Below are 15558 nucleotides of genomic sequence, written 5' to 3'. Positions count from 1 at the left end.
ACCAAGTGTCTCATCCCTGCGTTCCCCTGCCCCAAGGCAGGTTACTCCTGTCCTCAGATTTCCAATGCCCAATGGGATTCTCTTGGATTTGTCTTCCCACTGTCGCTGCAGGAGCAGTTTCCATCCCCTTTAGGTACAGCTAGAGAGCCCCACCAGCTGACATCCCTTTGCAAACCTGTCTCAAACCTGCCAGCATGACAGGCATTTGCTTAGTCTCATCTCCAGTCGATGTTACACATCCCCTGGGTTATGTACCATACCCACAGGGCCATGAGCTGTTTCCTCATCTTCCAGCCTGGCCTGCTGGGGTTAACCCAGCCGCTCTCCCTGTCCTTAAGTGCCCACAGGGCTGAGCTGAGCTATGGGAGGAGTGGATCAGTGTCTCCCCTGTAAATGCTGCTCTCCACAGCTGTCTCTCTCATTCCCAAGCAGGTTTCTCCTTTTTTGATTAACTGGGAGACTGCAGCGTGAGCTGTTCCCTTAATGAACTCATCTGTTACTCTGAGGACTTCGCACTCACTTTGCTACTGGCTAATATATTGCCATTAGAGCTCTGCTTTGCTCAGGAGTTTACAGCTTGTAATAATTATGTCTAATTTTGATTTTTTTTTTCCCCTTTAAATTATAACATGGGGTAAAAATAGACTCAGTAATTAACTTCCTCCAAAGAGGCAGATACCAAAGTTAAGGAAGAGGGGGAAGAGAGGGAAGGAGAAGGAAAGTCAGCCCTGCATGGGCACTGTTGGCACCTCCTGCCAAAGAGTCCCTGTGGCCTTTCTGCTTCCAGGATCGTCTGTGAAATGGGGCAGGCTCTTCCAGGGATCAGCTCCGGCCCAGTGCTCCTGTGCATCGGAGAGTGCAAACCGGAGTTCACAGCCAAGTCCACGCAGCAGTACATGTTTGTGGTGAGTATCTGATGAGGGTGAGGGCAGCACGCGTGTCCCATGGGAACGGCCGGGTCAAATGGGTAGGGTTTGGCACCAGAAGGCAGTCCCAGAATTGCCGTCTTCCCTGTGGCATTGCACAGTTTTTGGTAGCCCAGCCTGTAGATGTCTGCAGAATACACAGGATTTAGGTAGGAACCTAAACCCAGGGTTCCCACTGGCTTTGGTCTCAGCTTTGCACCACCAAAGTAGTGACAAGCTTCCCTAAATTTCTAGGCTCACTCTTTGGAAGTGCACTGGTGTACTCCCAGCAGGAGCCTTACACAGATCGTAGAATCCCAGCCTGGTTTGGGTTGGAAGGGACCTTAAAGCTCATCCAGCTCCAACCCCTGCCATGGGCAGGGACCCCTTCCACTGGAGCAGCTTGCTCCAAGCCCCTGTGTCCAACCTGGCCTTGAACACTGCCAGGGATGGGGCAGCCACAGCTTCTCTGGGCACCCTGTGCCAGCACCTCAGCACCCTCACAGGGAAGAATTTCTTCCTTATATCTAACCTAAATCTCCCCTTTTTCAGCTTAAAGCCATAACTTTGTTCTGTACCTGGGGATTTTCTGTGTATGAGGAACTGGTGTCAACACTAGAAATCTTCCTGTTTGTAATGAAGGGATGTTGTTACCTTGGTGCGTAGTTAATGGGAGCAAATCCAGGGTGCTGCTTCTTGCTGGTTTTGAAGACATTTCTATACAGACCTGTGTGTGCATACAGGCACCTTTTTGCATGAACCCAGAAACAAGCAGGACAGCAAGCACCAGAGACCATCCTCTGCAGCTTGGGTACTGCTACAGACTTAACTCTGAAAACGAGCTATATCTGAGTTAGTTTCTGTGTCTGTAGATTTAATTCTACCCTTTGGGATGGAGGGGTAATTTAATTCTGCATCCAACTATTATGGGCTTTTTGGTTTTCCCCCCTCCAAGGATGCTGGTTCAGTGTAAGCTTTCTCCCTGCTTAATGGAGAGCTGCTTCGTGGCTTGGTGGCTTCCATGGGTTGAGTGGGTCATTTATTTCCCTTGTTTAATTAGCAGCCTTTTGATTCATAAACTTAAAAGGTGCAGCTTTCGCATATCTCCAGTTTTGCCTAAACAGGGTGCTTCATCCTGCCCCATTGATTTTGTGCTCAGTGGAATCTGTATGCGGGGAAATGCCAGCACTTCCCAATTGTCCACAATTGGTAAACTAATTGAGAGATAAATCAGGCTAACCCCTGCCACCCCCTATTAGTGTTGTATCCCACACCCTCCCCTGGGCTTTCAGTTATTGCACAACATAGCAGGGATGCAAAATACCACCACATTTTGCTCGAGTATGCCAGAAGCTCTGATCATCACAGCACAGTGCCAGTATGGTCCCCAGTTCCCGCATTATCAAAAGGCAGGTTCCCATGTGTCACAAGGAGGAATCTCTCTTGCTTTGTGTTAAATAATAACCAGGAGCCAGTGGAAGGTGATTGTGGAGATGAATCTTGGAGTAGGATCTTGCAGGAACCCGGTAACATATGCTGAGCATCATCATCCTTTGCATTGTTGCTTCTGATTTCTAGCACTTACCTTGATTAGATCGTTTCTTTTTCTCAGGCACCTACAACTTCCAAGCACTGCCTTTTGTTAGTTGGCCTCTATTTTTCTCTTTAGTGCTGCCACAGATTCCATTACAGCTGCTTTATGCCATTAAAGTCAGTAGTAAAATTGATTGGTACCTTAAAGCAGAGCTCTGTTCTGACCCCGTGAGGGTTTATACCTTCATGAGCTCATCTGGAGCCTGACACCGTGCAGGAGCAATGCTGTCACCTGAATTACACCCGTTTTATCCGGGGAGGTGGAACCTTGGAGCTGGCTTGGTCTGTCAATCTGTCATAATTATCACCAAATCAAGAGCTCAAGATGGAAAATCTTTATTAAGCTCTCAGGCCCTCATCCGATGCCGACTGCATCCCAGCCTTGGCATGGGGCTGAAGGAGGAGGGGGGCTGTGGTGGGCTCTCTGTCTGCAGTGTCACAGCATTGCAGCTTGCTCCTAACTCACTTTAGGGCCCAGTTGCCAGGGTTGGGCTGGAGGCTGAAGGAGGTTTTTGATGGGGAATCATACATGGACCATCCTTTGAATGTGGTGTTTGCATTTTGGAATCGCTCCTCTTGGTTGTATGAAATGGTCCCCAGCCTGCCCAGTGTAACCACTGCTATCCCCTTTCCTATAGTCTGCTATCCATTAGCTGGGGTAGCCATCAAATATCCTCAGCTGGAAGGGGACCCACAAGGATCATTGAGTCCACTTTGACCCCAGCTAGCATGAGAACTGGGAGCTGCCAATGAGCAGCTGAAGGATGAATCTTTCCCTCCTGCACCATTATCCCATAACAACCCACAACAGGGTGAATTGTGTGTTTTATTCTCTGGTCTATTGAGGAGTCAGGGTCAAACAGGCCTGAGCTGCTCTGGCAAATGCTGTGGCACCCAGAAAACACATGCTGCATTGTGAAAACAGTAAAGAACCCAGGACAAACTCTGGGAGCTGCCAAGCAGGTGGTGCCAGGGGAGCAGAGCTGGGAGGCTGCCAAGCTTTGCAAATGAGAGTCATAAGGAGGGGAATGCGGAAGCATTGGGAAAACAATTTGGTAATATCCACTGATTGAAAACAAATAGAAAGGTACCTGCTTTCTGCAACTCTATTAAGGGAGATAAAAGCTCACCCGGTGCGAGGTAGGATGAAGACATTGCTGCAATAACATCACCAGGGAAATGTCGAGTGGGATTTGTTTGCTAAGGATGTCTGTCCATCAGCAATGGGAAACAGGCTTTGCCCCTACAATACCACCACGGGGGGTTCATGTTAAGCTGGAGCTGCCTTTTGTTAAAGTCCTGCAGTGTTGCCCATGACCCTGGCGGGGTTTTTTTTGATGCTTTACCACATTGGCAAACTTGAAATACTTAGGTTCAGATTTCCAGCGTGGCAGTTTGCCAGGCTTGGGATATATACAGCTTTTGAAACAGCAGTGCAAACAGCTTACCTTTGTGTAAAGACTGAGTTGAAGGTAAATACCTAATTTTGCCAAGGCTAAATTTACACTCAGTTTGTTGAACCACATTTTATCTTTCAGAGCTGTGTTCAAAAATGTAGCAGGAGATTTGTCACATGTCCAGGACACATCTTCTCTCTTGCTTTTCCATTCTAAAAAGGATACCTGCACTCAGCCAGAGCATAAAGATGCTCCGGAGAGGATGTTTTCTGGCACGGTCCCTGGGCTCACAACATCTCCCTTCAGAGCACTGAGTTTGTCCTTTGGTTTCTCCAGACTCCAGCAGTGACTTTCCTGAATCCAAGTCGTGGTCCAGAGTCAGGAGGGACAATGGTGACCATCTCCGGGCACTACCTGGGAGCTGGCAGCCGCGTGTCGGTGCTCCTGGGAAACCAGACCTGCGAATTCTACGGGTAAGGGGTTGAGCCGTGTCATGGAATTCTGTGTCAGGGAATCCCAGACTGGTTTGGGTTGGAAGGGACCCTAAAGCTCATCCAGTACCAACCCCCTGCCACAGGCAGGGACCCCTTCCACTAGAGCAGCTTGCTCCAAGCCCCTGTGTCCAACCTGGCCCTGGACACTGCCAGGGATGGGGTGCAGCATCCTGGTTATCAGGGCTACAGCACAGTGTGTCTCCTGTAGCTGAGCATGCAGCCATGGCAAAAAACTTACCTGGGAACCCCTGAAGGCTCTCATTTCCTCTTTTATTACCTGAAACCATCTTCTGCTATACTGTGACTGAGCCTTGCTTGGCAAGGGAGGGACTGCATGAGTATTAGTGCTGTCCATTATTTCATTTTCCTGCTGTTACAACATTAACCGATGCAAACATCTTCAGCAAACATCACTGCGATTGTAAAATGTTTAGAGTGGTCATCAGGACCTGCCCTGAGCCTGGTTACTCTGAAGAACATGCAGCATTTAGAAGAAACAACTGGTTTCTCTTTTCACAGCTCAACAACTTGCATTACTTCTATTGCAGCCGCTGCTGCACATCCCTCAACCTCCCAGAAATGGTCAGAACAAGGGGTGGGCTTCTGTGTGGCAGAGCAAAGCGAGGATCTGCACACACCTTCTTGCTGAGAAACTTGCACAGCCATCCATCTCCTCCGGGATTTCTATGGCAAATTTGCTTTTTAGCCAGCAGTGTAAACACGGAGTTGACATTTGCAGGGTTTAATGGGTTTTATTGGGGCTTACTTAAAATAAGATACATGCAGTGCACATCTGTGCGCATCACACATCTATGCAGCATACATCTGTGTGCATACGTATCCGTGCCCTGCACCAACCCAAAGGTGACAGGGTGCATTTCAGAGCGTGGGGAGCCTAAGCAAAGTGGTGTGATGTGCAAAGGGACTGTCAGATCAGGCTTCCCAGGGGGAACCGAGGGAGTTCCTAGGAAAGAAGAGACCCCTGAAGGTGAATTTCTTATCTGGAAGACTGAGAGGTTCACTGTGGGAGCTGTGGATGTTGAGATCATAGAATCACAGAATGGTTTTGGTTGGAAAGGACATTAAGATCATCCAGTTCCAACCCCTGCCACTGGCAGGAATGCTCTCAGGAGACAAGGTTGCTCAAGGCCCCATCCAGTATAGCCTTGAACACTGCCAGGGATGTGGGAGCATTTTGGGATATTAGTGCTTATTCTGCGTCCATCCTAGAATGGTGCTTCAGGACATGCCAAGGTCTTCAAGTGCAGATCAATTCACTGTAACCAATGCACCAACATTTCTTCCCTCATCCAAACCAAAGGTGCCGGATTGCTGCCTCAGATGCACGCGGGTAACGGCGTTCCCAGCGGCAGAAGCAGCCTTGGAAGCTGGCCTGCAAGCAGCATCAGCCCTGTGATACAATCCCTTAAATATATCATTATATTCAGGCAACCTGCAGATAGTGACCTGCAAAACCTGGGAGAGTCGTGACTACTCTGTATGGTCTAATTACAGCAGGCAAGCAGAAACTTAAACAAAGCCAGGGCGGTGTATGAATGGCACCATCCTTCATGTGGGGCCATGCTGTGCACTTTGTTTTGCTTGGACTGTTTGGAGGCAATGAACTTCAACTGGACTCGAGGGTGTGGGGGAGCCTGATTAGATGAAGCAGCTTCTAATGAGATTCACTCTAATTACAGCTTCCCCCATTCTCCCCTCTCTGCTCAGAGGAGTGGGTAGATTCACCATGACGACACGCTAATAGCATGGAAAGCTAATTAACTGATCACAGGGAGCTGAGAGCAGCCCTGCCAGCAGTGAGGCGTCACTCTGGATCTTGTGCCAGAGCTAAGTAGGCTCGGTAGAGTCTGGCAGGGCTGGGCAGAAAGCAGGCAGCAAAGCAGGCAGCAGAGCAGGCAGCTCTTCAGCATCCACAGAAACACACAGAGCAGCAGCAAGGAGGGTGGAGAAACGCGCTCCTCGCATAAGGATGCCATTGTGGTTAAATGAAACCTAGGTGGAGAGTGAGAATGAGACCGGGAGGAAGAGGAGGAGGAGAGCAGGAAGGGGCAGACAACTGCAGCAACAGAAATAGTCCAGTCCAATCTGTTTGAGATATTTTAGGAGGTTGTTTCTGTTCCCTGGGTTATGGTGGATGGGTGAGCGCTGGGAATGTTGCGGTACCCACTGTTGGATACCCCTTGGAATGCCCAGTGCCGAGTGATGTGCCTGTACTCCTTAGGGAGTGTCTGAGGGACCTTGAAAGGGGCCCACAGGGCATCCCCTTAGCCAGGTACAGACACCAGAGCCTTGCTGGAAGCAGAGCAGGGGCATGGCTGCACTCGGGCCTCCAATATTCATGCTTCATGAGCTGTGCAGCCTCTGAGGGTGAGGATGGGGAAGAGCGGACATTCAGCAGTGGCAGGTTTTGATTTGAGTGCTGTGCTGCAGACCTGCCTGCCCTCTTCCCCGTGAGAAGCAAAACCAAAATGGGCCACAGAAGCAGCATGGCCTTTTTGGCAAGCCAGGGGCAGCTTTGGGCAGGCAGGACATCCCGCAGGTGGCCCTACAGGACACTGGCCTTCAAGGGATGTCGCTCCAGCAGTGTTATATGAGCAGTGTCCAGGCTCACCGCAGAGCTGTGCAGGTCCTTGCAGCTCTGTCCTGGCAACGGGAGCATCGCCGCTTGGATCTCATTCCCCTTGTCCGTCCATCCATCCATCCATCCATCCATCCATCCATCCACCAGTGCCTTTGTGCTTTGACAACCCCTCTCTTCCCTGCTGCCTCAACCTTCTCCGGGGCTTCACTGGAAGCAGATGGTCTGTTGTGTCCGGCCAGCCAGTGCCAAGGCCAAGGTCACCCCTGCTCTGATGGGGACACAAAAGGCGGAAGGCAGCGGTGACGGTGGCATCGCCCTTCCCAGGGCGCTTCATGGGCTCCATTATGCTGCTCACAAGAGCCCGTGTGTGCAGTGGGGTGGGAGGGGAAGAATTTGGCTTTTGAGTGAGCTTATGCATCCCATTTCAAAAGCAGCCATCTGTTTTCACACGCCCAGCAGAAGGCAGCGGGTTCACAGAGGGATGCGGGAGGCTGCAGTTTGGCACAAAGAGTGATTTCAGGAGCCTGCACTTCTCTTTTGGTGGGCAGACAGAGTCCCTTTCCATGCCAGTGAATCTTTCCTGCCCATCTCAGGAGCTCAGCCCCTTTCAGGTGTCAGAGTGTAGGGCTGGCTGAGGGCTCAGCCTTTTAGTGAGCTGCAGGTCAGCACTAGGACCAAGGGGGTTTTGCCCTTATGCTGTGACTGCCCATTAAAGCTTCCCTGGCTTCTGTCTTGCACAGGCGATCCATGAACGAGATTGTCTGCGTGTCAGCTCCATCAGCCCATGGCCTGGGGGCTGTTCATGTCTCTGTCAGCGTGGACCGGGCTCAGCTGGAGAGGACTTTGCTGTTTGAGTACATTGACGATCCAAAGGTGCAGCACATTGAACCTGAGTGGAGCATTGCCAGGTAACAAAAGGCTCTGACATAATTTCCTCGACAAGCAGGAGGGTAAACCAGCATGCCTGGTCTGGGTTTCCTCTCTCAACCTGGGATCTGTGAGGTCAAAAGAGAGTCGATTTGGAAATGCACATCCCATCCAGCATCCTGGATTTGTTAGGGCTGTGCGTCTGCAGCGCTTGCAGTTACCAAAAATCAGGTCCAGAGTTACTATCAAGTAGCTGTGATTACCGAGGCAATTACAGCAGCAGCAGCAGTCTGCCCTGAGATTCTGGGAGCACGAATAAAGCCGAGATCACTTCCATCTGCTGAAGAAGTGCACAATTGCTCATTAAAGGCTCCTTCTCATAGTCCTGCAATAAAACAAAACCAGCAAGCACCAAGAAAGGAAAAAGCTGATGCTAATCAAAACGTAGTGTTTATCCCAGATTCACTGCTTGGTACAGGGTGACCAGCGCTGTCACATCACCGTGGCATCATCACTGCTAAAAACCCTATGCCAGCCTCATCCCCTGGGGTTACTTTAATGGTTGTGCTCACACAGGCTGAAACACAGCAATTCATTTCGAATTCCAATTGTTCTTTAAAATTGCCCCCGAAGGAAGGGAGCAGCTCACAGCAGCCTCTGAGGTGTTTGCTCTGAGCCTCAGTTCAAGATAACATCTGGTCTGGGGTGAGATGGGTTTCGTGGGCTGCTTCAGGAAGCCAAAAGTGAAAGACTTTACACAGAGGCACTGGCTGTGGGCGAACTGGGGTTCTCTAGCCTGGGGGGGTGTGTTCTACCTGGCCCACATGGCATCGGGTGCTCTTCATCCCTCCCCTCCTCTGTGTGACAACTTGCTGCCTCTGCGATCCAGATACAAGTGCATGTCAGCTCCTTCACTGCACCCACCGTTCAGTGTGTTCCTTAAAAACATCACTATGTAAATCATTAACCACTGTGATTAATTTATTGTCTTACATATTTCGTCTCAGCTCAGTTGAGTTCTTTGGTCCCATTTCTCATCCTGCTGCCTTGCAGTGCTGTTAGGTGGGAGAAAGCTGCCAGTATCAAATCTTGCTGACTTTGGACCCCCCTCCCCAGTGACTCAGGGAGTGGGAATTAATCCCTGCTGTCTCCCGGTGCCTGAAGTGTCTGCAGAAAACATCTTTCTGAGATCAACAAGCGTCCTTATTGTCAAGCAGAGCCTCTCTCCACAGCATTAATCAGGTGTCTCCTGGTTCTCCACAGCGGGCACACGCCTCTGACTGTTACCGGCTCCAACCTGGATGTGATCCAGGAGCCAAGGATCCGCGTCAAGTACAATGGGAAGGAGTTTGTCAACGTAAGTAGCTGCTGTCAGCACAGTGCCTGGGAGCATCCTTTGCATGGGTTCCCCCCATGTGGGTGCACACATGCACTGGTTACTGGTGAGGCTTGCCATGGCAAAAGCTGCTTTGGGGTTGTTTCCCTAGATTTACCCAAACTGGGAACGCTGGAAAGAGGGATTCTTACACACAGAAATTACTTCCTCAGCAGCACAGTCACTGCCAAGGAGTTTTCAAAGCTAGGAATGGAAGCCTCCATTCTGGATCATCTCAATCACGTCACATTCTGTCTTGGGTCAGATAAAGTTTCACTCTGAAATTCCTCCTTTTGTCCGAGGCCCTGAAACCTTTCCTCTCCCCAGCACCTTTGATTTCCCGTCCCTAGCTCAGGTCTACAGGCACATTACGATGGGAAGCCCAAGGGTAGCTGCCTCCATCATTCCCAGCTGCTCCACACTTCCCATTTTAGTCCTGCTCTTTCTGTAAAAGCCCGGAGTAGGCGCTGAGACCTGCCAGCTCTGAGGCTGCTATCTTTAACTAGTCTCTCCCTAGCTGCCTCTCTATAAATAAACCTCCTACTGCCACAGCTCTGGGCCCAGCAAACCTGTACCAGCCCAGGGAGGGGAGGAGAGAGGGAACCACTTCTGAACAAGAAGCTTTCAGGCTGCTTTCGCAGCTCAGTCGCTGCAGTAAGACCAGATGCTGCTTCCCTGTATCCACCTCACCATGTGAAGGATGCTGGACATGGGGCTCTGGGTATTTTGGTGAAGCTGGGTGTTATTTTTAAGGCTCTTTTCCTTCCTCCCTTTTATCACTCTAATATTCCCAAAGCAAGGAGTCAGTATAGCAGAATTTGGGGTTCATCTGGAATGCCACCTCCTTCCCCAGTCTGTGTTTTTTCAGTCCAAGGGTGAGAAACTGAAATGAATCCCTGGCTAAGTGGGAACTAAGCAAGGTTCTTTTATGCTACGAATACAGATTGTACCTCCAGGACCTGCAGAAATTATTTTGACCAAGTAAAACTGCAATACACTGTTTCTACGCAGTGATCTTTCTCACTGAACCTGTATTATCTTGGAAAGGGCAAATCACTTTGCAGTCTTTTCCTATTCCCTTTCTCCCTTCCCCTCTGAAGACCTTTTTCATCGGAGCTCTTTTTAAAGAGACATCTAATTTTGTTGCTAGCACTTGCAGTTATAGTGCTGCAAAAATAATCCTGAAGACACAAAATTGAGTGAAATTAAATTTTCCACTTATGGAGGGAGGCCAAATGGTTGGGCTCTTGCTGCTTTATATAAGGCAAGAGCCTCATAAATCAGCCAGTTCCCTGCTTCCAGGCCTGGAGAAGCTGTGGGTGTCCTCAGCCTGGCAGGAGATGACCTTGGTGTTACCTCCAGCCCACAAGTGCCAGACAATCATTCCTCTCCCTTGTTGGGCATTGCCTCTAATCACCAGTTTGTAGCCGGAAGCAGGTATTTGCCCTGGGTCTGTTTCTCTGGGCTTTCCAGGGTGTATTTAAGGAATCAGAACATGGCTGTGCAGGTCAAGGTAAAGTTTTCCCTGCTGTCTTTCAAAGCATCACCTTCCTCCCAGGTCTGCAAGGTGGTGAACGCTACAGCGCTGTCCTGCCTGGCTCCCCCCCTCACCTCCGAGTATCGGCCCGGCCTGGATGCTGTGGAGCGGCCAGATGAGTTTGGGTTTATCTTTAACAATGTGCAGTCCCTCCTGGTCTACAACGACACCAAGTTCCTCTACTACCCCAACCCAACGTTTGAATTGCTGAGCCCAACGGGGGTGCTGGAGCAGAAGCCAGGGTCACCCATCATCATGAAGGTAAGGAGACCTTTACTCAACCCATGGGAAGAAACAAGAAACCAATCCCAGAGAGATTTTTATTCCCTCTTTAGAGAATGGGATACACTGGATGGAGTCCCATCATTTGCACAAGGAATGGGAATGAGGCAGAAATGAGAGAAATGCATTTGTACAGTCCTCTCTCCCCTTGTCCCTAGGGCAGAAACCTGTGCCCACCCGCTCCTGGAGGAGCAAAGCTCAACTACACTGTGCTCATCGGAGAGACACCCTGTGCTGTCACTGTCTCTGAGACCCAGCTGCTGTGTGAGCCACCCAATCTCACCGGACAGCACAAAGTGATGGTGAGGAACCAAACGCTCCTTTCAGCATCCTTTCCCTCCCTCTTTCCCCTCCTTTTTGCCCCCTTCTCTAGCTCCCTGGATATTGAGTGCAGTTTCTTGTCCAAGGTTCGGTAAGATTTTAGCTCTTTATGGCTGTCTAATTGGAAGTGTAAAATACTGATGTGGATTAGCATGGACAAACTTCTTCCCTCCCTGAGGGAACCTACTATCAAAGCCTTTTAGAAGGAACAAATCTTTTTGGCAATGCCTTCAGCACCAGTTATCATCCTTTCTGTGGTGCTGTATAGCCTTCCTTCAGTAAGTGAGACCACTGGCTTTAAGATGAAAGAGGGCAGATTTAGATTAGATTAGGAATATATTCTTAACTATGAGGTGGCGAGGCACTGGCACAGGTTGCCCCATCCCTGGCAGTGTTCAAGGCCAGGCTGGATGGGGTTCGGAGCAACCATCTCTAGTGGAAGGGGTTCCTGCCCATGGCAGGGGGTTGGAAGTGGATGAGCTTTAAGGTCCCTTCCAACACAAACCGTTCATGACTCTATGATTTTCAGTGGGTTGTGTTCTCCCTCCTGTTGGGATTTTGACAGTCCTTCTAGCCAGACCTGATCTGCAAAGTGGATGGGAAGGTTTTCCTTTTCCTAAAGCAGAAGCAGCTAGGAATATCTGAATGCTGGAGTGGTTGAATCAATGGTCTCATGCAGGATAACAGTCGGTGTCTTCCTCTGCTTTGGTTTTTCGGCATTGCTGCTTCCTCTGATCTGCTCGCAGCTGCCGAAGTGCTTGAGTGGAGCCCAAATGAGACTGTAATTGTGATTTATTTCCCTTTAAGTTCAGCATCCAAAACATATTCACATTATCGCAGTGTGATGCACAGAAGCGCAACCTGGCTGAGAGCTGCTTACATCTGTGGCCGGGGCACATCCAAGAAAAGCCTGTCCTGGCATTAACCTCCAGAGTGTTTGCTCTTTAGCTTTCACGTGGGGCTTTCTCTCCCCTTCTCTGTTCTCTCTTTCCAGTTGCTCTGGTTTCTTGTCAGTGAAATTATCACTGGGTTGCTTATGACCACGCTTTACAAAAGGGAGTTGAAAGCTTATAAAATGAAAGTCAAATGGAGCCATCAGATAGGAAGAACAAAGCCCAGATAGTGAAGGGCTGGCACATTTATCATTACTTGAAGCCTCCCTGTGTTCGCATAAGCTACACCCTCTGTTTGAAGGCAACTGGAGTTGCTGTATTCTTGGCTGAAACACGACTCTGTTCAGTGCTTTTGTAGGGATCTGCACAGGCCCTGCGGTGTGTACTCGGGCTTGGGGACTGGCTGGCACCCTTAGCTAAAGCTGCTGGTTACCTCCGTTGTGCTTTGTAGGTGCGTGTTGGTGGTATCATCTTCTCCCCTGGCTCGGTGAGCATCATCTCAGACAGCCTCCTGACCCTGCCAGCCATCGTCAGCATCGCGGCTGGAGGCAGCCTGCTCCTCATCATCGTCATCATCGTCCTCATTGCCTACAAGCGCAAGTCCCGAGAGAACGACCTGACCCTGAAGAGGCTGCAGATGCAGATGGACAACCTGGAGTCCCGAGTGGCCCTGGAGTGCAAGGAAGGTCAGTACAGACCGGGCACACTCGGCGTGCTGCAGCTCCATGCTGTGCTCCCCAGCTCGCCCCAGCAGAGCCCCCCCATCACCTGATGTTTGTGGTGAGGAGTGGAGTTCATGCCCCCCCCCGCCACGTTTGCCCACCTGCCAAGCTGCAGCAGGGTGAGCAGCCACAAGTGTGTCAGCAGCAGACACAGCTCTGCTGCCTAATGTGCACAGAATAGGATTAGAGCTTGATCCTGCTTAAGCGACATGCCTGGATGGTGCTAGAGAGCTGGTGCGAGCCCCAGGGTGTCCGACACAATATGCCCCCTTGTCTAATGGCCTTTTAGTAAAGGGCTTTTGAAAAGGCACAGAGATATGGAGGAGAGGAGGTTTGGACCCCCAGGAAGCCGTGTGTATCCCAAATGGAAGGCAGGAGGATGGGAAAGCTGGTTCATTCCCTCCTCTGGTCTCTAAGATGTGAGCCCAGAGCAGTGTGAGTAGGTCTAAGGGATAGGAAGAAGCTCCTCAGCATTTACTTCTGGGGAATCTTGTGTGTTATTTGGACTAGATTTCAACACAGACAAGCTTTGCCCCTTCAGCAAGGCAGCTGTGCCTGGCTGCTGTGCATCAGAGTGAAGGTGGAGGTGCACAGACATCTCTTGTAGCTGGTGGGTGAGAGAAGAAACATCCTGCTGTAGTTCTCTATGTCCTTCCAGCTGGAAGGGAGCTTAGTGAATTAAAGACAAACAAATCAAAAGCTGCAAATTCCATAGTGTGACCCCTGTTTCTAGAGAGCATCACACTGGATTTGTTCAGCTGGTTTTAAAAGGATAGCCTTGAAAGCACAGGACAAAAAATGAGATGTATTCAGGAGAGAACACCACTTGGGCATGGGCGCAGCCTAGCTGGGGTACAGAGACCTCACTGAGCCATCATTTCATACTTTGGAGGATGAACACAAGGCCACACATAGAGCTCTATAACACGGTGATGTTATGTAGCAAGTGGAAGAATAAATCCCTTCCTGACCCCTGCAGCAAGCAGTTTCTGCTTGGATTTGATCTGCATCAGCTTTGATTATTTTGGCAACTGTTGACAGAGGAGGGAAGGAAGAAGAAAGGAAAATACGGGAGGCACCAAGTTAGGAAAATAGATCCTCATTTCTATCGGCAGCCTTTAAAGGTGCTGTAGGTGTGTGTACACTAGTGTGAACTGCATACAAATGGATAGGCGTCTTTTGTTCTCAGCATCTGCTCTGTGCAGTGTGTGCTCTCTTGCTTTCAGCAGAACCTCCGAGGGACAGGGTTTGTCTGAGCTACATAGCAGGGTCTCCTCCACATCGCTCTTCTGAGCTGGCCTATTTGTGGGTCCTACTCAAGGCGAGCAGATGGGCAGCCCACCCCCCCGAAGCCTGGGCTCCCTGAGCTCACGTGTGCTTCTCTCTTGTTCCATTCTCCCTCAACAGCTTTTGCAGAGCTGCAGACGGATATCAATGAATTGACCAGTGACCTGGATCGCTCTGGGATCCCGTACCTTGACTACCGGACCTATGCCATGAGGGTCCTTTTCCCTGGCATTGAGGACCATCCTGTCCTGCGGGAGCTGGAGGTAACGTACAGCCTGTGCTCAGGCCCTTCAAAGTTTCCCTGAGCTAGTGTGAAACCCAGAGGCCTTTATGCCTTCCACACCAAATCTCGTGAGAGGCACTGGGATCAGCAGGATGAGCCCCCGGTTCATTTTAGCTAGGAAGCTGGTGGCTCGTCTCCATCTCTCATTGCTTGATTCCTTTTGCTTTCTTCCCTCTGGTGTTGCTTTAGTTTCATTTTATGGGGTTTTATATTGCTATGGGCCAGTGGCAAAGCATACCAGATAAGTTACTAGTGTCCTTTTAATCTCCTCCCTACTCACTGTACGGTGCAAGGCAGGCTTTGAGCCTGAGAGCATCCTGCTTGGAGCATCCTGCTGCTGCTATTCCACGGCGTGTCCATCGGAGGGCAAACGCCGTGGCTCAGCATGGCTAGCCTGCCTGTGAACACCTCAAGGTTTTGTCCACCACTATGTCTAAATATATATGAAAGATTTTCACTGGGGATACAGCAAAATGGGTGATGTGCATTGGACCCCCTTGCAGATCAGCCCTGCTCACCTGCGAGAGCACCCAAATAAATGATGGTGCTTCAAGAAACGTTCTCCACCACTGAGAGAACATGGGGCTTCCATCCTCCATCCAGGATGCACAGAGGTACCAGCTCTGCACTCGCTCTTGGAGTATTGCTGCAGTATCCTGAAAGTCCTAAGTCCTCTTGCCTTCACACAGCCCAGGGGAGAGCTTAAATCTTCAGCCAGAACTGTAAGAGGAAGAAGCAATGCTTGCTTGTGCTCCCTATGGCTGCATTGCTTTACCAGGCGAGCACTACTTAGCATTAATACATCAAATCTGATTCCTCTCCAATGGGCACCAACACTGAGCAGTTGCCCTGGTGTTGGTAAAACTCACCCAGGCTTTGAACCAACCTCTCACAGCCCATTCCCTGCTATTTCCAGTCCCACGCACTATGTTCACTGTTTGAATTGCCAAATAAGCCAAACAAACATGAAGGCTTTTTGTTTTACTCATGAAAAACAGAG

General features: G+C 50.1%; 1 protein-coding gene across 1 annotated transcript in view; it reads left to right on the top strand.

Annotated features, from left to right (window-relative positions):
• The window catches only part of PLXNA2 (plexin A2), a gene marked incomplete at both ends in the record, with an annotated part of 135135 nt that overhangs the window by 100180 nt on the left and 19397 nt on the right, over positions 1–15558 (top strand). Inside the window, 8 exons of the mRNA XM_080633110.1 lie at positions 788–905; positions 4232–4368; positions 7732–7899; positions 9122–9215; positions 10792–11031; positions 11211–11354; positions 12718–12952; positions 14396–14538. Of these exons, the coding sequence (XP_080489236.1) occupies positions 788–905; positions 4232–4368; positions 7732–7899; positions 9122–9215; positions 10792–11031; positions 11211–11354; positions 12718–12952; positions 14396–14538 (1279 nt within the window). The remainder of the gene's footprint in view (positions 1–787; positions 906–4231; positions 4369–7731; positions 7900–9121; positions 9216–10791; positions 11032–11210; positions 11355–12717; positions 12953–14395; positions 14539–15558) is intronic.

The sequence above is a fragment of the Psittacula echo genome (genome assembly GCF_963264785.1).
Source record: "Psittacula echo genome assembly, chromosome: 22".
NCBI lineage: Eukaryota > Metazoa > Chordata > Aves > Psittaciformes > Psittacidae > Psittacula > Psittacula echo.
Note: the sequence above shows the minus strand (reverse complement) of the source record. Positions and strands in the feature narration are given on the sequence as shown.